The following is a 21,617-nucleotide window of genomic DNA, read 5'->3' as shown; positions in this document are numbered from 1 at the left end:
CCATCAGGCAAAAGGTACAGAAGTGTGAAAACGCACACCTCCAGATTCAGGGACAGTTTCTTCGCAGCTGTAATCAGGCAACTGAATCATCCTACCGCGACTAGAGAGCAGTGCTGAACAACTATCTACCTCATTGAAGACCCTCAGACTATCCTTGATAAGATTTTGCTGGCTTTACCTTGCACTAAACATTATTCCTTTATCATGTATCTATACACTGTAAATGGCTCGATTGTAATCATGTATTGTCTTTCTGCTAACTCGATAGCACGCAACAAAAACTTGTCACTGTACCTCGGTACACATGGCAATAAATTAAACGAACAAACGAATCTATTGCTTTTTTCAGCATCTTCAGATCTTTGTTTCTAGTTTTACTGTTCAGTTCAGTTTATTGTCACGTGTACCGAGGTGCAGTGAAGCGTTTGTTGCGTGCGAACCAGTCCGCAGAAAGACAATACATGATTGCAATCGATCCATTTACAGTGTACAGAATAACTTTAAGTGCAACAACAACGTTTAGTACTGCCAGGGGAACTCAGAGGGTTCTCATTCTGCCGACTAAAAACGGGATAATTAGAAGTCGAAGTATAGGAGTCTGAAGAAGGGTTTCGGCCCGAAACGTCGCCTATTTCCTTCGCTCCATAGATGCTGCTGCACCCGCTGAGTTTCCCCAGCAATTTTGTGCAGCTGTACTCTTCCTCGGTTTGTCTCAGTTTAGTTTAGAATGTTGAATTGATCTCTTCGGCCATCAGTGGCCTTGACCCATAATGCAGCGCTTGCCAAGATGGCGGCTGGGAAAGGGGTCTATACGGCCAACGCGGTACCCAGCATGCCTGGCGGCGTGTGGCTGCTGACGCCGACAACATGGCGGCCGTTGAGTTGGCAGGACGACGACGACGGCGGCGGCGGCCCGAGCGCGGCTGACGGCCCCGACCCGACCCGACCCCTCCACCGTCATCGTCACCGGTACCGCCACCGGCAAGAGCGGCCGCATCACGTCTGACTCACCGCGGTTGTGACCAGGCGGAGACCGCCTCGCCGGACGGGTGCCTCCTCAACGAGGACTCGCTCCCACAAGTGCTTCCCTCTCCTCCTTCTCCCTCCTTCTATCTCCTCTCTCCCCCTTCTCTCTCTTCTTCTTGTCCTCCCTTCCCCCTCCTTCTCCCTACTCCCTCCCTCCTCCTCCCTCTCCTCTTTCCCCCTCTCCTATTTCTCCCTCCCATCTCCTCTCTCCCATCTCCTCTCTCCCATCTCCTCTCTCTCCCTTCTCCTCTCTCTCCCTCTCTTCTCCTCCTTCTCCCTTCTCCCTCGCTTCTCATTCTTCTTCTCTCTCCTTCCCCCTTCTCCTCCCTCCTTCTTCTCCTCCCCTCTTCTCCCCCCATCTTCTCCTCGCCATGTCTTGGTTCGGGGGCATCAGCTCGGGTCTCGGGCAGGTCGGCGGCAGCCTGTCCTCCCTGACAGGCCAACTGTCCAACTTCACTAAGGACATGTTGGCAGAAGGCGTCGAGGAAGTGCAAGGTGAGCCTCCCCCCCCCCCCCCCCAAAAAAAAGGTTTGCTAACAACATCAACAAAAATCGCTATTGTGTCTTGGTCCCTAATAAACTCTTTTAATCCTTTTTTAAAGTCCTTGATCGTGACAAATGAGCCTTCAGTTTGAGGACGTGTATGGTCCGAGCAGTTGTCAGTCCAACAGCTGTTAAGGCCTTTGTTTGTTATCTGCAGTTGTCTTGTGGAGAAACCCGAGGAGGTTGTTGTGTGATCGGGTTATAAATAAACAAACCCATGCCAGAATTTAAACACAAAGTGCTGGAGTAACTCGGTGGGTCAGGCAGGACCTCTGGAGAGAAGGAATGGGTGACGTTTCGGGTCGAGACCCTTCATTATCAAGATCTCAAGAATGGTGGTTTGGATGCTTCTTACGTGATTAGAAGCTACATACTCATGGAAGAGTAATCTGGTAGGTTCCAGGAATTCCCCTGCACTTTCAACAGCAATTACATAGAAACATAGAAATTAGGTGCAGGAGTAGGCCATTCGGCCCTTCGAGCCTGCACCGCCATTCAATATGATCATGGCTGATCATCCAACTCAGTATCCCGTACCTGCCTTCTCTCCATACCCTCTGATCCCCTTAGCCACAAGGGCCACATCTAACTCCCTCTTAAATAGAGCCAATGAACTGGCCTCGACTACCCTCTGTGGCAGGGAGTTCCAGAGATTCACCACTCTCTGTGTGATTCTCTCTTTATTCTCTCTTAAATGCCTATCTGGCCCCCTTGAAAATGCACCAATCCTGTTTCAACCATCTTTGCAGGCAATACGTTGCAGATCACAAAAAAGGTTTTTGTTCGCATCTCCAGTCCTGTATTTTATAGCTGTGCTCCTATATCCTTGATCCATTTGCTAATGGCAACTGCTTTCTTTACCATATGTTACACTTGCACATTGTTATGCTCCTTAACTTTCTTTACTTTTTCAAGGAGAACAACATTAGTTCCTCTTACATAACCTTCCAGCTGACATCCTCAATTCCTGAAACCATTCCAGTGAATCTTTTCGACATATTCTCTAGGTGATCAGAAAATATTCAAATTTTGGCCGAGCTGTGTTTTATAAAGGTTCAATGTAATTGGTATGTATGTCATAGAATATTAGTCATACGGCATGGAAACAGGCCCTTCGGCCCAACTAGTCCATTCCAACCATCTATGCTAGTCCCATCTACCTGTGTTTGGCCCATATCCCTCCAAACCTTCCCTGTGCATGTCTTTTAAATGTCATCAAAGTACTTGCCCCAACTACTTTCTCTGGCAGCTCGTTCTATATATCCACCACATCTGTGTGGAAAAAGTTTAGACTTTAGAGATACAGTACGGAAATAGGCCCTTCAGCTCACCGAGGCCCCGCCGACCAACGATCACTCCATACGCTAACGCTATCCTACACACTAGGGACAATTTGACAACTTATCAAAGCCAATTAACCTACAAACCTGTACGTCTATGGAGAATGGGAGGAAACCGGAGCACCTGGCGAAAACACACACGGTCACAGGACGAACGTACAAACTCTGTATAGACAGCACCCGTAGTCTACCAATCCTCTAATCACAGCATCAAAAAATGCACCTATCAAAGCCATTAATAACAACCTATCTGATTGTGGCAAAGAATCTGTGCCTACTTGACCTTCTTGACCTATGTACACACAATTGACTGAACATTCTGTGCTGCTTATGGTCATCTATCAGGTCATAGTCACAATCACATGCTTCTCTTCCTGCTTGTCTCTTCCTCTCCAATTTGTCATCAATACGCTGCTCCTTCGGGACATTAACTGAAAACATGATGTAAATTTCCACATGTTTATTGATGGGATTTAGCCGTATAATTTCTTGGTCCATCCAGTGTCTCCAAATTGTTAGGATGTTGGTCTAACAACAAGTAATGGATAGGTATAAATTTCCTCCGGCTAAACACTGGGAAGACTGAAGCCATTATCTTTCATCGCTAGCACAACTCTGTTCCAGAATTGTTCTCATAAACTGCAATCCTTGGCCCGTGCACTTCTACCCACGATACTGCCTGATTTGCTGAGTTTTGCTTGTGTTGAAAGGAACTGTAGTTGTTAGTTTATACCGAAGATAGACACAAAGTGCTGGAGTAACTCAGCGGGTCAGACAGCATCTCTGGAGAAAAAGGATGGGTGATGTTTTGGGTCAGCACTCTTCTTCAGACAGTTCTTCTTTAGTTTTGCTTGTTGGCCTACACTTTTACTGGATAACCAATGCTTTGATTTTTCCTAGAAAATAGAAAAGCCTGTACTCGCTGGAGTTTAGAAAGTAGTGGGGGGGAGGGACCTCATTGAAACTTACAGAATAGTGAAAGGCATGGATAAAGTGGATGTGCAGAGGATATTTCCACTAGTGGGAGTGTCTAGGACTAGAGGCCATAACCTCAGAGTTAAAGGACGTTCCTTTAGGATGGAAATGGAGAGGAATTTCTTTAGTCTGCTTATGGCGAATCTGTGGAATTCTTTGCTACAGAAGGCTGTGGAGGTTCAATTGATATTTTTAATAGACAGTAGACAATATGTGCAGGAGTAGGCCTTTCTGCCCTTCGAGCCAGCACTGCCATTCAATGTGATCATGGCTGATCATTCCCAATCAGTACCCGCATTAAGGTAGAGACAGACAAATTCTTGATTAGTACGGGTGTCAGGGGTTATGGGGATAAGGTAGGAGAATGGGGTTGGAAGGGAGAGATAGATTAGCCATGATTGAATGGTGGAGTAGACTTCATGGCCCTTGTGGCTAAAGGGACCAGGGGGTATGGAGAGAAGGCAGGTACAGGATACTGAGTTGGATGATCAGCCATGATCATATTGAATGGCGGTGCAGGCTCGAAGGGCCGAATGGCCTACTCCTGCACCTATTTTCTATGTTTCTAATTCTGCTCCTATCACTTATGACCTTATGACTAGTTAGGTTTATTTGGAGTATTGCGTGCAGTTCTGGTCTTATTACAGGAAGTATGTGGAGGCTTTTTAGAAGGCTGCAGAGGAGGTTTACCAGAATGATAGGGGGTATTAGCTACAGAGAGAGGTTGGACAGAGTTGGATTGTTTTCCAAAGCATGCCGGAAGTTGCGGGAATACCTGATAGAAGTATATACAATTATGAGAGGCATAGATAAGGTAGTCAGTCAGAGTTCTTTTTTCCAGGATGAAAAAGTAAGACAAGTCAAGTGAGTTTATTGTCATGTGTCCCTGTATAGGACAATGAAATTCTTGCTTTGCTTCAGCACACAGAACATAGTAGGCATTTATTACAAAACAGATAAGTGTGTCCATATACCATAATATAAATATATACACACATGAATAAATAAACTGATAAAGTGCAAATAACAGAAAATGGGTTATTAATAATCAGAGTTTTGTCCGAGCCAGGTTTAATAGCCTGATGGCTGTGGGGAAGTAGCTATTCCTGAACCTGGTTGTTGCAGTCTTCAGGCTCCTGTACCTTGTAGAGGTAGTACTAGAGGGCATAGCTTTAAGCAGGGGGGGACAAAGTTTTAGGGCTTTGTGCGTGACAAGTTTTTTTTTACACAGGTGGTGAGTGTCTGGAGCACGCTGCCAGGAGTGATGGTTGAGGAAGATTTGATATTAGCATTGAAGAGATATTGGAATAGGCATATGGTTTGCAGAGAACGGGAGGATATGGATTATGTGCAGTCAGACAGGAGTTGGTTTTGACATTATGTTGGGCACAGACATTGTGGGCCGAAGTGCCTATTCTTGTGCTGTACTGTTGTAGGTTCATTAGCAAGATTGTAAGTGAATGCATTGAATTGGATACGATACTGCAGATACTACGAATCTGGAGCAAAAAAACAAACTGCTGCAGAGTCTGAAGAAGGGTCTTGTCCTGAAACGTCACCTATCCATGTTCTTCAGGGATGCTGCCTAACCAGCTGAGTTACTCCAACACTTTGTGTCCATTTGTGTAATAACCAGCATCTGCAGTTCTTTATTTCTACTGCTGGAGGAAATAGCTGGGTCAGACAGATCTGTGGGGGGCAGAGGGGTGGTTGATGTTCGAGTCAAGAACCTGCATCAGTGCATTTACATTCTTGGTATATTGAATAAATAAAAATATGCATTCTGAGTGCATTGCTGTGTGCAGTGTGAATAAAGTATATTTTTGGGAAATAAACCAGTATGGTCTCATAGATTGTAAGCTCATTCCCTTTTCTATTATCTTTGGTTTTATACTGTACTTGCATTGATGATTATTGAAATTTGGCATGAATTTGAGGTTTCAACTTGGTAACAAACTGACTGTCCCCATTTCTATTAAATCCCAATGGTGTCAATATTGAGGGATAGCAGTAGCAGGGGTAGAATAGAGGGAATCTTTACGTCTGCCAATATTGCGATTGAAATTATAACTTTGCGATGCCAAGGTAAGATAATGATGGCAAAACGCAGTACAGTGAAGATGAATTTTGCTCAGACAGAATTATGGAAGAGTTTTTTTTAATAAAAGATTGGAAAACTTTTGATTTGATGAGAAGATGAAGGTTTGCACCACTTTATGCCCACCCTTGCCCCATCAGCAGAAGGACCTGAGGTTCCCGTCATGGTAGAACTGCAGAACTCACAGAAAAAGTAATGAAGCAAGTCATTTTTAACCCCAAGGGACTGCCGAAGAATGTTGCATGCCTTTTATGTATTTATGTTTTTCCCAAGCAAATAGTTTATACAGCTCCTGTGCTTCCTTTTTCTGGTTTGTTCATGTTGGTCTCACGGGGATCCCCATGCAGTAAACTAACTAAGTGAGAACATTCATACCAAGTTCCTGGGGGGTTTGTCTGTTTACCCTGGTTTTCATCATAGTACATGTGTACTCCATCACTTCTGACATCCAGCAAGATTAATATTAGGATTTACCTAATGATCCTAAACACATCTGCAGTTAGCAGATGATCCCTACTAGTATTACAAGGTGAAAAGATACAATTTTACTTTTCGGTTTCCCTCATTAACTATGTGCAGTGGTTTTTCAAAAGCAACTCATTAGTGTTCAGAGACAAAATTTAGAATTATACAATCTGTCATTTCCTAGCACAGGAAAAACTGACAGCTGAGCCCATATTCCTTTCCCCTACTTTTAAATTTGCGACGCAACAAGTTATTCAAAATGTACATTATAGTAAATAGTTCTGACAATGGCAAGTTGATCAATTTAACTTCCGTGTATCTTCTAGAAATGGTGAATTGGGAGAAAAATAAGTAATTGGACTAGTATGGACTAATGAAGAGTTAATTATGTGCAATCAAATTTTACTTGATTTTTAATTTGGGAAAGACATGTGGCCAATGGACTTTGAAGAGGTGTTCCATAAAACAGCATGTTAAGAAACATAAGCTCATGGCAGCAGGGCTGGCAGCTGCAGCAGCAGGGATAGAATGGAGGGGATCTTTACATCTGGCTAAAGGCCATTTAGTCTACATTAAAAACAAGGGCATAGGTTTAAGGTGAGGAGGAGAAGCTTTAAAGAGAATATGAAGGGAAAAAGACAGTGCTGGAGTAACTTAGTAGTAGTTCATCTATCACCTCCCACTTTTTGTCCTGCCCCTCCTCTCTTCTAACTTTCTCTTCACCTGCACAGTCTGAAGAAGGATCCCGACTCAAAATGTCACCGATCCATGTTCTCCAGAGATGCCTGATCCCCTGAGTTACTCCAGCACTTTGTCCTTTTTTGTAACCCACCATCTGCAGTTCCGTGTTTCTATATGAGGGGAAAATGTTTTCACACAAAATATGGTTTATATCTAAAATAAACTGCCAGAGGAGGTGGTGGAATTGGATATGATCACTACGTTTAGGCATTCAGACAGACATTTGAATTGGCAAGCCATAGAGGGCTATGGACCTAATGTAGGCAAACCGGAATAGTGCAAATGGGTATAAAGGTCAGAATTCAAAATGTAATTGGATATGCACTTGGAGGAAAAAATTGCAGAGACATGAAGAAAGGGCGAGGAAGTAGATTGTTGGTATATTTCTTTGGTAGATCTGAATCAGTGGATTAAAATGTTTTGTGCAAGAAGGAACTGCAGATGTTTGTTTAAATCGAAGATAGACACAAAAAAGCGGGAGTAACTCAGCAGGACAGGCAGCATCTTTGAAGTGAAGGAATGGGTGACGTTCGGGTCGAGACCCTTCTTCAGACTTTCTTCCCTACTATACTTTAATCGGATTCACTTTATTTTGGAAAAAAGCTCCACAGGGTAGTGGCAACCACAAACTGCTGCCTCATAGTTGCACCTACCCAGGTTTGCTCCCAACCTTTTGAACTGGCTATGTGTGGTTCACTTTGGCATTTCCCAGCAAGTTCAGACCTTTTATTTTCATCATTAAATTAACAACTCAAATAGTTGTCATTGTGCCTCCTGATTTGTTATTGTGGGTTTCTGGATTGCTGCATCAGCAAAATAACATAATTGATGAAAACAAATTTTGAATAAGGCATAGACAGTTTCTGTTTTAACTTGCTTGCAAAAGGAATATATTTGCTGCTCAATAATTCAGCACCTATAATTATGATTGGAGAACTGTAACTATGAACCCTTTTATTACCATTTTGGATTCTGTGATCTCACTTGCAAACCATGTGCATTCTTCCAGTAATGAAAGATAGTATGCACCCTAGTGTGATGTGGCCGATCATTGTCCACAGAGCTGGTAATTTCTACAAATGAATAACATAACACAAGATATGGACTATAGTGAAATTAAAGAACATTGAAGATATACTATGTATATTTCATATACTTTGCCTTTTGACATCACTAATTTACAAATCAGTGGTGCACAATTGAAGGGATCTCATGTGTCTATATTTTTTTACCTTGAGAGAAAACTGAAGAGCTGCATTGTGTGTTCTTTCCCATCCACTTCTCTCCGATAAATTAGCTCAGTTACTCATCAAACAGAAACATAGAAAATAGGTGCAGGAGTAGGAGTAGGCCATTCGGCCCTTCGAGCCTGCACCGCCATTCAATATGATCATGGCTGATCATCCAACTCAGTATCCTGTACCTGCCTTCTCTCCATACCCCCTGATCCCTTTAGCCACAAGGGCCACATCTAACTCCCTCTTAAATATAGCCAATGAACTGGCCTCAACTACCTTCTGTGGCAGAAAGTTCCAGAGATTCACCACTCTCTGTGTGAAAAATGTTTTTCTCATAGCGGTCCTAAAGGATTTCCCCTCTATCCTCAAAGTGTGACCCCTTGTCCTGGACTTCCCCAACATCGGGAACAATCTTCCTGCATCTAGCCTGTCCAACCCCTTAAGAATTTTGTAAGTTTCTATAAGATCCCCCCTCAATCTCCTAAATTCTAGCGAGTACAAGCCGAGTCTATCCAGTCTTTCTTCATATGAAAGTCCTGCCATCCCAGGAATCAGTCTGGTGAACCTTCTCTGTACTCCCTCTATGGCAAGAATGTCTTTCCTCAGATTTGGAGACCAAAACTGTATGCAATACTCCAGGTGTGGTCTCACCAAGACCCTGTACAACTTGACAATATCAAGTTGTAATTTTGCCGAAGATTGACACAAAATGCTGGAGTATCTCCACGGGACAGGCAACATCTCTGGAGAGAAGGAATGGGTGAAGTTTCGGGTCGAGACCCTTCTCCAGACTGAGAATCGGGGGAGAGGGAAACTAGAGATATGGAAGCGTACAAAGAGAGTATGTAAGGTGTGAAAAGCACGGCCGTTTGACTACTTCTCCTGCAGGGTTTTGTAATTCACACCAATCTGCTAATGTTGAAATTTCCTGAGAGTTTATTAATAATTATTGTCGCTTGCTGATATGTGAGAACATTTTTGTTTCATGTCTTTCTCTGCTCCATTGGCCAATGGGCCCAAGCCTTATTCTGTTTAAATTAATCCATTGTCTTCCCAAGTTATAGCAACGTAGCTAATATGAAATTAAACTCCGTTTTTGGTTAACTTTACTCAAAACTGCTGCCTGCTTGTACAAAATGTGCACCAGAAGCAGGGTTGTATTACATTAATATAAATATGGACTGCTTTTCACTTCTTGGAAGCCACCTCCCTGCGAAGGCAGACATTGATGATCAAATGCATTGTTGTCTTTAGTGCAGCAGCTCAGGCCTTTGGTCAAATGATGCAAAGGACATTTCAAGGATAATCGATATATTTGTGACTTTTAAGAGGCATTTAGACAGGCACATGAACATTTGTGGAATGGAAGGATATGGATCACATGCAGTAAAATGGGATGAGTTTAACTTGGCATCATGGTTAGCATTGACCTCATGGACTCGAGGGCGTGTTCCTACGCTGTACTGTTGACAATGACTTTGATTTAGATTCTTGGGAAAGAAGCCAGAATGAAACGGTCACCGGAGACAAATAGTTATCACCCATCTAAATGTGAAGTCCAGTGGTTTCAACCCACCTGAGAAGGAATGTACGTTGCTGAATCAAATATGAGTAGTACAAAGAGAAATGTTTAAGAATAGAATCTTCATTTTGTGTGTGGCAAAGTTAAAATGGTCTCGCACATCACTTATTTACTCTCCAGAAAACTCTTCTGAAGGCGATTTAAGTGAGTTCCAATAGGTTTCATGCCTTCAGCGAGCGTGATGGGGTGGGAGATTGCAACCTGGCGTGCACAATCAAGTAAGATCAAATAGACCAAGTTGTCCTACTTTAGGCTGTGCACGCCATACGCAAGAAGAAGAAGAAGTGAGCGTGATTATGCAAAAAATGTACAATCATATCTTTTTGCATCATAGTCTTGGTGCATAAGATGATAACTGATATTATGAAAGGGAAGATATCATCTTGTCGAAGTAGAAATGCCAGTTTTGTACGTTGGGTTTAAAACTCAGTATGACTAATATTAGAATTCTGATGCATGATAACAAAAGGCATTTGCAAACGTGGAGAGATCACAGGTGATTCACAACTAACAACTGGACTTTATTCCTGAAGTTCACATGACAAACAAATGATATAATAATAATAATAAATTTTATTTTCGGGCACCTTTCAAATCTCAAGGACACCTTACAAAGATTAACAGAAGAGAAAAAATCATATAGTCAGAGAAAAATTAATAAAAAGGGCATCATCAATATACAAATTAAAGATAGAAATCGCTCCAAAGACACAAAATAAAAATAAAAATAAAAAAACACAATGTGAAGAGAGAGCAGCGGCTTGATATGGGTGTGAACAATTCTTATTTTGATGAAGCATGGCTCATGTTCGTATTAAACTTTGGAAAAAAGCATTTTTGAAAAGCAGTTGGATGAAGTTGGCATTAAGAGTAAAAAGTCTGGGTTACATCATGGGTAATTCAACCCTCAGAAATAACCAACCCTAGATCTGTTTCCAACCCAATAAAAGAGTGCTTTTGACTGAAATTTGTAATTTACACATCAAATGGTGGATTGTATATCGAGGGCATTAAGATGTTGTGAGGGGTTTAGTGAGATTGCATTGAAATGTGAATTAATATCCATATCAATTAGTGGTTAAATGATACCCAGCAAGAAATATCTGGTTGAGTTTTGGCTTCTTTCAAGAAATGTAATTGAACTAACGTTAACCTGCCCAATTCATCCACGTGATATTGGATCCCACAAACAGACATTGAGATTACCACATCACTGAATGATGCTTGGAGAGGAGGCAGAATGGGACAATAATGTAAAGGCTGATTCTTCCCTTGCCCCTCCAGTTGCTTTTTGTTTTTTAGTGATTTGCTGTAACTGATTTTTCTTTATTATCTGCTTTGTCTGCATGATACTGCAAGTCAATTTACAGCAAGTGCACTACTTTTGAACTGCAAGCATTTATTCTATGGTGAAATGTAGCATCCTGTTTTAACACAATGTGGTTCCACAGAAATTTGAAGAGATGCATTGGAGGGTATAATGTTAACTGGGACAACAGGGGAGCTACCAACTTTTGTTGGAACATAATGATAAGATCTTGGATGACCACCTGGAGATCATGATTCAATGTCTTACCTGTAAGAGTTCACCTAGAGTCAAGCAGTACCTCAGTGGCACATTGAAGTTTGGACAAGTCAAGTTTATTGTCACATGCACAAGTAAGGAGTAGCAGCATCAGGCACGTAGACTCAGACAAACACAAAATAAATTGTGCATCAATTATACATCCATTTTAAAAGATAGACTGCAAAAAATAAGGCATTAGTGCAAAAACATAATTGGGGAAAAATACAAGTCTATTGTAGTCCAAGAGGTGGATTACAGTGCACTGTTGAGGTAGGATTAATGTTTTGCAGATTGATTCAGGAACTTTATAGTTGTAGGAAAGTAGCCGTTCCTGAACTTGGTGGTGTGGACTTCAGCCTGCTGCCCGATTGTGAGAGTACCTGAGAAGATGCCATAGCTCTAGGGATCCTTGATAGTGCTGCCTTCTTGAGGTAGCGTCTCATGTAAATGTTTTCAATGGAGGGAAGGCCTGTGCCTTTGATGAACTGGCTGAGCCCAGCACTCTCTACCGCCTCTTGCATTCCTGTTGTTGGAGTTGTCATACCAGGCTTGTTGCAATCAGTCAGGATACTTTCTACAGTGCATCTTTAAAAACTTGTTAAAATATTCAGAGACATGCCAAATATCTTTAAACTTCTAAGAAAGTAGAGGCTCTGGCAGTCTTCATTGTGATTATATCTATGTGCTGAGCCCAGGACAGGTTATCTGAGGTGTCGCCCAGAAATTTGAAGCTACTAAAGCCCCTGTCCCACTTAGGAGACCTAAACAGCAACCTTAAGTGACCTTGCCCGTCACCCAAAAAAAAATCAAGGTTGAGGTGACCTGCAACCTCCTACCACCTCCCACGCATATGTTGAAAACCTTCCTCGACTATGAATAAAACTGGCTTCGACTAGACCTGTGACAAAAAAATTATGATTTTTAAAACGGCAACCTATTTTTAGTCGAGGCCGGTTTTAAACATGATGAAAAAATAGCAGCAACCTAGATGAAGCTTCGACCACGCGGAAACAACTGTCGACCATTAGGGAGAGTGACCAAAACCTTCGGTGACCTCATGGAAACCTTGGGTGGCGGGCAAGGTCACCAGAGGTTGCTGTTTAGGTTTCCTAAGTGGGACAGGGGCTTTACTCTCTCCACACTGACCCATCAATGAAAGGTGGCACATGGTCTCCTGACCTTTCTCTTCTGAAGTTAATGATTATTTCTTGGTCTTGTTGACATTGGACGAGAGGTTATTGTTGCAGCACCACTCATATCATCATTACCTTTTGCTTATCTTTCATTTGTTCTATATCTCTCCATATCGCAGTCGGTATCTCCATTTGCCTTTCCCCTAACTCTCAGTCTGAAGAAGAGTCTTGACCCGAAACATCACGTATTCCTTTTCTCCAGAGATGCCGCCTGACCTGCTGAGTTACTCCAGCTTTTTGTGTCTATCTTCGGTTTAAACCAGCATCTGCAGTTCCTTCCTACTCTCCTGCATGCTCACTCATCACTTCCTGCGGTTAGGCCAAGCACAGTGGTGTTGTCGACGAATTTATCGATGGCATTGGAGCTGTGTTTAGCCACACTGTCATAGGTGTAAAGAGACTAGTGCAAGGAGCTATGCACACAGGCCTGAGGTGCACCTGTGTTGATGTTAAGTGTGGAGGAGGTGTTATTGATCCACACTGACCGTCTAGATTAGATTCTGAAAACTTTGGTGGGCCTTGAGCCCTCAACATTACGACAAAGTCTTTAAAACAACTTACAAGAGAGCGGTTTGTTTTTGATATTTTTCCAAATTGCCAGGTTGCTAACATTGGATAAGCATACATCCTATGAGACTTTTCCTTCATGTGTATTTATAATGTAAGTACTTGTATGATGCCTGAGCTTTGGGACAAGTATAGGAAGACAATAATTATTGCTGTATCCATGTTCTCTGATTTCTCTGGAGGAACTAGTCTGTAGTGTAAATGTTTTTATATACAAAAGGAGGAAGAAATGTGTTTATACAGAACATCCTTGGTTTTTCAAAGGTTCAAAGGTTTCTTTATTAGTCACATGCACCTAGGTGTAGTGAAATTCTTGTTGCCAATGCAGCACATAAAAAAAGAATACAAACATGACAATAATAAGGAACTTTAACATAAAAAACATCCCCCCACAATGGTTTCCATTATGAGGGAAGGCACTAAGTCCAGTCCCATCCCCATGTCCACCCATAGTCAGGCCTATTGAGGCCTCCGCAGTCGCCGCTACGGAGGCCCGATGTTCCAGGCCGTTCTCGCCGGGTGATGGTGCTCCGGCGTCGGGAGAATCCTCTCAGCGGCTTGAGACACCTGGAACGGCCGCCTCCTTACTCGAGACCGCGGCTTCCGAAGCCAACAAGGCCGCACCGGATGGAGCTCCACTACTGACGATCTCGTCGCGAGATCCCAGGCTCCCGATGAAAAGTTCAGCGCCGCCGCCCGCAGCTCTGCGATGTTTTACTCGGCGGTCTTCAGCTCACCGGAGCTCCAGCGCGGCGACCCGGGCAAAGCATCGCCCGCTCCTCAATAGCGCTCCAGCACTGTGCCGCCGCCGAAGCCGAGGTTCTGGGCGGTCCCCTCAGGACACGCCGCTCCAGGCCCGCTGGTAGGCCGCGAGGACGGGTCGACGGTGCAGCCCGGAGAAAAGCTGCCTCTCCGACCAGGTAGGGACCCTGAAAGGTAGTTTCCCCCTTCCCCCCCCGCACATAAAAAAGACTAGAACTCCATAACAAAAACACTTTAACTAACTAAAAATAAAAAAAAGAGGTGAAAAGAGGGACAGCTGCAGGCTGGGCAGCCATACCATACAGGACGGCGCCCCCTCTCTGCTCTCTATTTGCTTGTCCTGGTGTGTTTTACAGCCAATTGAGTGGGGAAAGACTTTAGTCACTTTTTTAATATGGGGCAACAAAGCAGCCAATTTGTTCTGTGTGCACCAACTAACAGCAACGTGATACCTGTGGTGATGTTTGTTGGAGAAATGAATATTGGCTAGTACGCAATTATTGCAGTTGTTTGAATTAATAAATGGGTCTTGGGTTTAATGCTTCATCCATAATCTATCATGTCTAGCATATTATATCTTCAGTCAATGCACCAGTGTTGAACTGAGCCAGTAAACTACTGCGTCAGAATGCATCAATTGTAAGATTGGCAAGGGTGATTTTGTCAGGAGAGTGGTGGGTGCCTGGAGCACACCGACAGGGAAGGTGGTGGAAGAGCCTGTTTTTGTGTTGTCTACTTCTATGACTCGAGTCATTTAAAATAAAGGCTGGAGGGATGTAGATCATGTGCTGGCTGATGGGATTAGTTTAATTTGGTATTATGGTGAGAAGGTGTTATGATCCGACGGGCATGTTCCTGTGCGGTACTGTGCTATGTTTTTCAAGGTAGGGTAAATAAAATGCATGTTTGTCCGTGTTAGGGATTTTCTTTGACTGCTTTATTTCATAAATTACTGGGATCTTGTCAACTTGCCACCATGATGGTGAGTGTGGAAAGCCATTAACAGTCCATAATGTTGGGACAAAGACCCATCATTTATTTATTTGCCTCTGTACTCCACAATTTGAGATTAGGAATAGAAAATATCACGTGTGGTTAAAGTGCGCATTGTCAGATTTTATTAAAGGCCATTTTTATACATTTTGGTTTTTCCATGTAGAAATTACAGCTGTATTTATACATAGTCCCCCCCCATTTCAGGGCACCATAATGTTTGGGACACATGGCTTCACAGGTGTTTGTAATTGTGCAGGTGTGTTTAAATGCCTCCTTAATGCAGGTGTAAGAGCTCAGCACCTAGTCTTTCCTCCAGTCTTTCCATCACCTTTGGAAACTTTTATCGCTGTTTATCAACATGAGGACCAAAGTTGTGCTAATGAAAGTCAAAGAAGCCATTATGAGATTGAGAAACAAGAGACGTCAGCCAAACCTAAGGCTTACCAAAATCAACTGTTTGGAACATCATTATGAAGAAAGAGAGCACTGGTAAGCTTACGAATCGCAAAGGGACTGGCATGCCAATGTCAGCTGATGACAGAATTCTCTATATAATAAAGAAAAATCCCCAAACACATGTCTGACAGATCAGAAACACTCTTCAGGAGTCAGGCGTGGATTTGTCAATGACTCGTGTCTGCAGAAGACTTCATGAACAGAAATACAGAGGCGACACTGCAAGATGCCAACCACTGGTTAGCTGCAAAAATAGGATGGCCAGGTTATAGTTTGCCTAGAAGTATTTAAAAGAGCAACCACAATTCTGGAAAAAGGTTTCGTGGACCGATGAGACAGAGATTAACTTGTATCAGAGTGATAGCAAGAGCAAAATGGAGGAGAGAAGGAACTGCCCAAGGTCCAAAGCATACCACCTCATCTGTGAAACACGGTGGTGGGGGTGTTATGGCCTGGGCATGTATGGCTGCTGAAGGTACTGGCTCACTTATCTTCATTGATGATACAACTGTTGATGGCAGTAGCATAATGAATTCTGAAGTGTATAGACACATCCTATCTGCTCAAGTTCAAACAAATGCCTCAAAACTCATTGGCTACAGTTCATTCTACAGCAAGACAATGATCCCAAACGTACTGCTAAAGCAACAAAGGAGTTTTTCAAAGTTAAAATATTGTCAATTCTGGAGTGGCCAAGTCAATCACCTGATCTGAATCCAATTGAGCATGCCTTTTATATGCTGAAGAGAAAACTGAAGGGGACTAGCCCCCAAAACAAGCATAAGCTAAAGATGGCTGCAATACAGGCCTGGCAGAACATCATCAGAGAAGACACCGAGCAACTGGTGATGTCCATGAATCGCAGACTTCAGGCAGTCATTGCATGCAAAGGATATGCAACAAAATACTAAACATGACTACTTTCATTTACATGACATTGCTGTGCCCCAAACAATATGGAGCCCTGAAATGGGGGGGACTATGTATAAACACTGCTGTAATTTCTACATGGTGAAACGAAAATGCATAAAAATGGCCTTTATTAAAATCTGACAATGTGCACTTTAACCACATGTGATTTTATTTCTATTACAAATCTCAAATTGTGGAGTACAGAGGCAAATAAATAAATGTTGGATCTTTGTCCCAAATATTATGGAGGGCTCTGTAAGAAGAAACTTGAAATGCTGGGATTATTTCCACTTGAGTAGGCAAGGCTAAAGGAAATTTAATAGATGCTATTAAGATTTGAGGATTTTGGTATTGTGAAGGCAGAAACATTTTAATGCTTGTAGAGTCTATGGCAATCCAACATAGTCACTAGGTCTTTGAATTTTGTAATTTGGATGATTTATGAGTCATTAAGTGCTTTCCTGCGGTGAGCTATTAGTGCAGGTATCAGTACCTTTTAAGGAGATTATAGATAAAAATGGTAAAAATGTGATTTAAAATTGTGGAATATATCTTAAAATTGTGGAATATATCTGATGATGCCGTGCAAGGAAACCATTGTAATGGGTCAGTTTTTCTTCTTGTGCTGCAAACTTCAATACATCAGTGGTTTTATGGCCTTCAATATGAATATGCAGTTTGTTTTCTTGCATTTGGGGGGGCATCCATACTGAGCAACCATTTATAGGATATATCCTACAGTTTATAGGTCAAGAAAGGAACCTGACAATGAAAAAAATGTTGCCCTGTACATGGAAACGGCAATAATCTGACATGCTTGGGACTTTCGTGCAAAATTGGCAGATTTTCTGGGCTATTTGATGTTATTTCTATTAATAATACAACTTATTTTAATTCACACATACGTTGCAGAGTATTATAGTAAATTTTCCAGTGAACCGGGTGAGTTTAAAGGTAATGCCAATAGACAATAGGAGCATCTGCTGTACCTGCATGCTTACTTTCATTGACTGATGAACAAGGATCCCCAGAAGGAAATGGAACCCATCGCAAAACGTCACCTATCCATGTTCTCCTGACCCGCTGAGTTAAGTCAGCACTTTGTCTCTTTTTTGTTAGTTCATCTCTAGATGTCTTTTTTGTTTGATGTTTTTGTAACATGCTTTTAACATTGCTTTTTTAAGAGCACGGTATAAATAGAAGTTGCAGTTGCTCCTGTATTGTGATAATGTGCGTTAATTGCATTGATTTTTTTGAATTTCAGATGCTACTGGTGAACTGCATGTATCCAATTCCAAACTGAGGGACATTGAAACAGCTTACACCACACAGAAATCAGAGGTTGGTATGTGATCTCTTTAAGTTACAGACAATTAACTGAAGAGCCTTTGTGGCTACGTAAGCATTTTGCAAATGGCAGCCAGTCTGTTAAAGTAATTATCCATTCACGATGTAGTAGTTTGAAACAAATGAAGTTGCAACTATTTTGTATGGGGTTATTTTACTTCAGGTTGTTCATTGAAAAGAGTGCTCAGCTGCTGCTGTCTTCACACTGGTTGCCCATGACACATGAGAATGGATGTCTGATTTTTAAAAAGCATTTATTATTTTTCAGCACCTGGCTGTTAGTAAGGCAAGCATTAATTGCCCATCCCAATCTATGTCTAGTGTACCTACTCATGCATTGCTGTTAGGTAGCAAGTTTCAGAACTTAGAACATAGAAAATAGGTGCAGGAGTAGGCCATTCGGCCCTTCGAGCCTGCACCGCCATTCAATATGATCGTGGCTGATCATCCAACTCGGTATCCTGTACCTGCCTTCTCTCCATACCCCCTGATCCCTTTAGCCACAAGGGCCACATCTAACTCCCTCTTAAATATAGCCAATGAACTGGCCTCAACTACCTTCTGTGGCAGAGAATTCCAGAGATCCACCACTCTCTGTGTGAAAAATGTTTCCCTCATCTCAGTCCTAAAAGATTTCCCCTTTATCCTTAAACTGTGACCCCTTGTTCTGGACTTCACCAACATCGGGAACAATCTTCCTGCATCTAGCCTGTCCAACCCCTTAAGAATTTTGTAAGTTTCTATAAGATCCCCTCTCAATCTTCTAAATTCTAGCGAGTACAAGCCAAGTCTATCCAGTCTTTCTTCATATGAAAGTCCTGCCATCCCAGGAATCAGTCTGACAGAAACCTTCTCTGTACTCCCTCTATGGCAAGAATGTCATTCCTCAGATTAGGAGACCAAAACTGTACGCTATACTCCAGGTGTGATATCACCAAGACCCTGTACAATTGCAGTAGAACCTCCCTGCTCCTATACTCAAATCCTTTTGCTATGAATGCTAACATACCATTCACTTAAACCCAGTGGCGATGTACTTCCAGCTCAGGATTGTACAAAGTGGAGGGGAACATGTAGGTTGTGCTGTCCCCGTCCCTTGCCTTCTTGGTAGTAGAAGGCATGGATTTGGAAGATGTTGCCACAGTAGCCAGGCGTTAACATCTTTGGTTTGCATAATAGCCACTGTATGTATGGTGGGAGTAATTGCATTTAAAGAACTTGGCCAGCTTTGTCAATGGAAGATGCACCAATTAAATGGTGTCCATCACCAAAACCTCTCCTGGTAATGGGCCTTTAAATCATTCACCCGGAATTTGTGCTTACATTGTTTCTTCTAATTATTGTTAAACATGGAGGAGCATCGATTCTTTTTTTTAGAATCAGCAGAGTATGGTAATCAGCAATAGAATGGTAATCAGCAGAGGTTTTCTTGCCCATGTTAGACCTGATGACATGACAATACATAGGGTTTTGAGACTAAGTTGTCAACTAAGGTTACCACTGTGTTAGTGTCTGTTGTATCGTTTCTGCTGATGTGAATTCGAGTGACTGTCAGATTGTTGTTTGAAAGTTTTTGTGACAGCTCCCCCAATTTAGATGTCATTCTCAAGATGCTTGTGAAAAGTACTTTTCAAGGTCAAAAGGGCTGGCAGCAATGTCGTAGTGCTAACGTCAATTTGCTTTTTGTTCCTTTTCTAGTTTGACAGTGGATATGGTGAATCTGAATTAGTTCATAAGTCGTAGGAGCAGAATTAGGCCATTTGGCCCATCAAGTCTACTCTGCCATTCAATCATGGTTGATCTGTCTTGCCCTCTCAACCCCATTCTTCTGCCTTCTCCCCATAAACTTTGAAATCCTTACTAATCAGGATCCTGTCAAAGTCTGCTTTAAAAATACCAAATGACTTGGCCTCTGCAGCTGTCTGTGTGGAGGGTGTTTAAGGGATAGCCACATTGCTGTGGGCCTTTGCATATTGACCAGACACGGTTGACTTTTTTCTGTAAATATATAAACAAATGACAATTTAGTTACTGCATGGTCACAGTTACAGAGACCACAAGTTCTCAATGACAAATTACTGGCCAAATTTAAATTCAATAGCTGCCTTTGTGAGATTTGAACGGTTAAGCCTCCAGGTTACTGGACTGTTAACTTAAACCGCTGCCATCATCACCATACCAGAGCACAAGTGTAACGGATACTCTGAAGCAGGTTTGGATGTCATTGGGAGTTGAGTATAATTATTGTGCTTGTTGGCAGCACGGTGGTGCAGCCAGTATAGCTGCTGCCTCACTGTTCTGGTGAACGGACTTCTATCTTGATTTTGGATGCCCTCTGCGTGGAGTTTGCACATTTTCTCTTGTAATCTTGTAGGTTTCCTCCTGGTGGTCCCCCCCCATCCCCCCCCCCCCCCCCCCCCCCCCATCCAAAAGACATGTAGGTTAATTGGTCATTGTGAATTGCCTGTAGGTGGGATAGAAATTGGGGGGAATAAGTTACAGGGCATGTGATCGGATAGCACATTGATATACTATCTGCTTATCAAAAAATCCTCCTCACCTGTACCAACCTATTACCTGCCAGGCTTTGTCCAGCTTCTCCTCGTTTCCAGATCTACTCACCCCCCCCCCCCCAAACAGTATGAAGAAGGGTCTTGACCCATAATGGCACCTATCCACGTGCCTGACCCATTGAGTTATTTCAGTACTTCGTGTCTTTTTTGCTTGTAAACATGCATCTGCAGTTCCTTGTTTCTATATACCATTTGGCTGCACAGCTCCAGTGACCTGGGTTCCATCCTGACTGTCCGTGTGGAGTTTGCATGCGACACATGCGTCTCTCTGGCGTGCTTTGGGATCTTTCCATGTCCCAAAGGCATTGCATTTGAGATGTTATTTGGCTATTGTCATCAGAAGACTTGAGAGGAATTGATGGGGGAGTGAGAGGAAGTAGGTTATAGATCAATAAATGAGAGAATGAAAATACCAGGCATGCTCTGAGAGCTGTCATAGACTCAGTGGGCTGAATGGTCACCTAAATGAGAAATGAGATCTAACGTGCAGATCAATCACAGTATTTCAGAAAAAGAATGACTGCCTGAGAAATTCAGCTACTTCGTGTTAACAAAAATCAGCTATTAAATACTTCTATTTAAACATTGCAAACAGTGTAAGAAAATAAGAAGCTACAGTTCCAAATAATTTAGCAAACATTTGATTAACATGGTAAATTACACAGCATTTCAACAAATTAAATTAGCGTAAGGATTTCATTGTAGTTATACTGATAAAGCCTTATTTGTTTAATACCACTGTTGTGTAACAAGAATAAATTAGAATTAAACTCTTTGGTGAGGGGGATGATGCTATACTTTAGTGCCTTTCTAAATATCATAATTAATTTAACCCAATAAAAGCTCTTGTGCAAAACATGAAGTGCTGTAGTAACTCAGTTGGTCAGACATCATCTCTGGAGGACAAGGATGAACAATGTTTCGTGTTGGGCCATTCTTTAGATGTTGAGCTACTCCAGCGCTGTGTGTTTTACTCCAGATTCCAACATCTGCAGTTTCTGCTGTCTGGTGCTGTGCAACTTGACAGGCAATTGTGTAGTGTATTATGAGCAATTTTGGGCACCATATCTGAGGACGGATGTGCTAGATCTGGAGAGGGTCCAGAGGAGGTTTTCAAGAATGATCCCAGGAATGAATGGGTTAACATATGATGAGCGTTTGACGGCACTGGGCCTGTACTCGCTGAAGTGGAGAAGGATGAGGGGGTGCCTCATTGAAACTTACCAAACAGTGAAA

At 42.4% G+C, this 21,617-nt stretch overlaps 1 protein-coding gene across 3 annotated transcripts in view; it reads left to right on the top strand.

The window, feature by feature from the left end:
- The first annotated feature begins 843 nt into the window (after nt 1-843).
- Nucleotides 844-21,617, top strand: part of trip11 (thyroid hormone receptor interactor 11) — a 73,716-nt gene continuing 52,942 nt past the window's right edge. The window contains exons 1-2 of one of the 3 annotated variants that reach the window (XM_033027667.1): nt 844-1,521; nt 17,726-17,802. In XM_033027667.1, coding sequence (XP_032883558.1) covers nt 1,398-1,521; nt 17,726-17,802 — 201 coding nt within the window. In that variant the 5' untranslated portion in view covers nt 844-1,397. Of the gene's footprint in view, nt 1,522-17,723; nt 17,807-21,617 lie in introns of those variants that run through there. The other 2 variants (XM_033027670.1, XM_033027668.1) reach the window with 2 other exon arrangements.

Source organism: Amblyraja radiata, chromosome 9 (genome assembly GCF_010909765.2).
Source record: "Amblyraja radiata isolate CabotCenter1 chromosome 9, sAmbRad1.1.pri, whole genome shotgun sequence".
In the NCBI taxonomy this organism is placed as follows: Eukaryota; Metazoa; Chordata; class Chondrichthyes; order Rajiformes; family Rajidae; genus Amblyraja; species Amblyraja radiata.
This window is presented reverse-complemented; position numbering and strand designations above follow the sequence as displayed.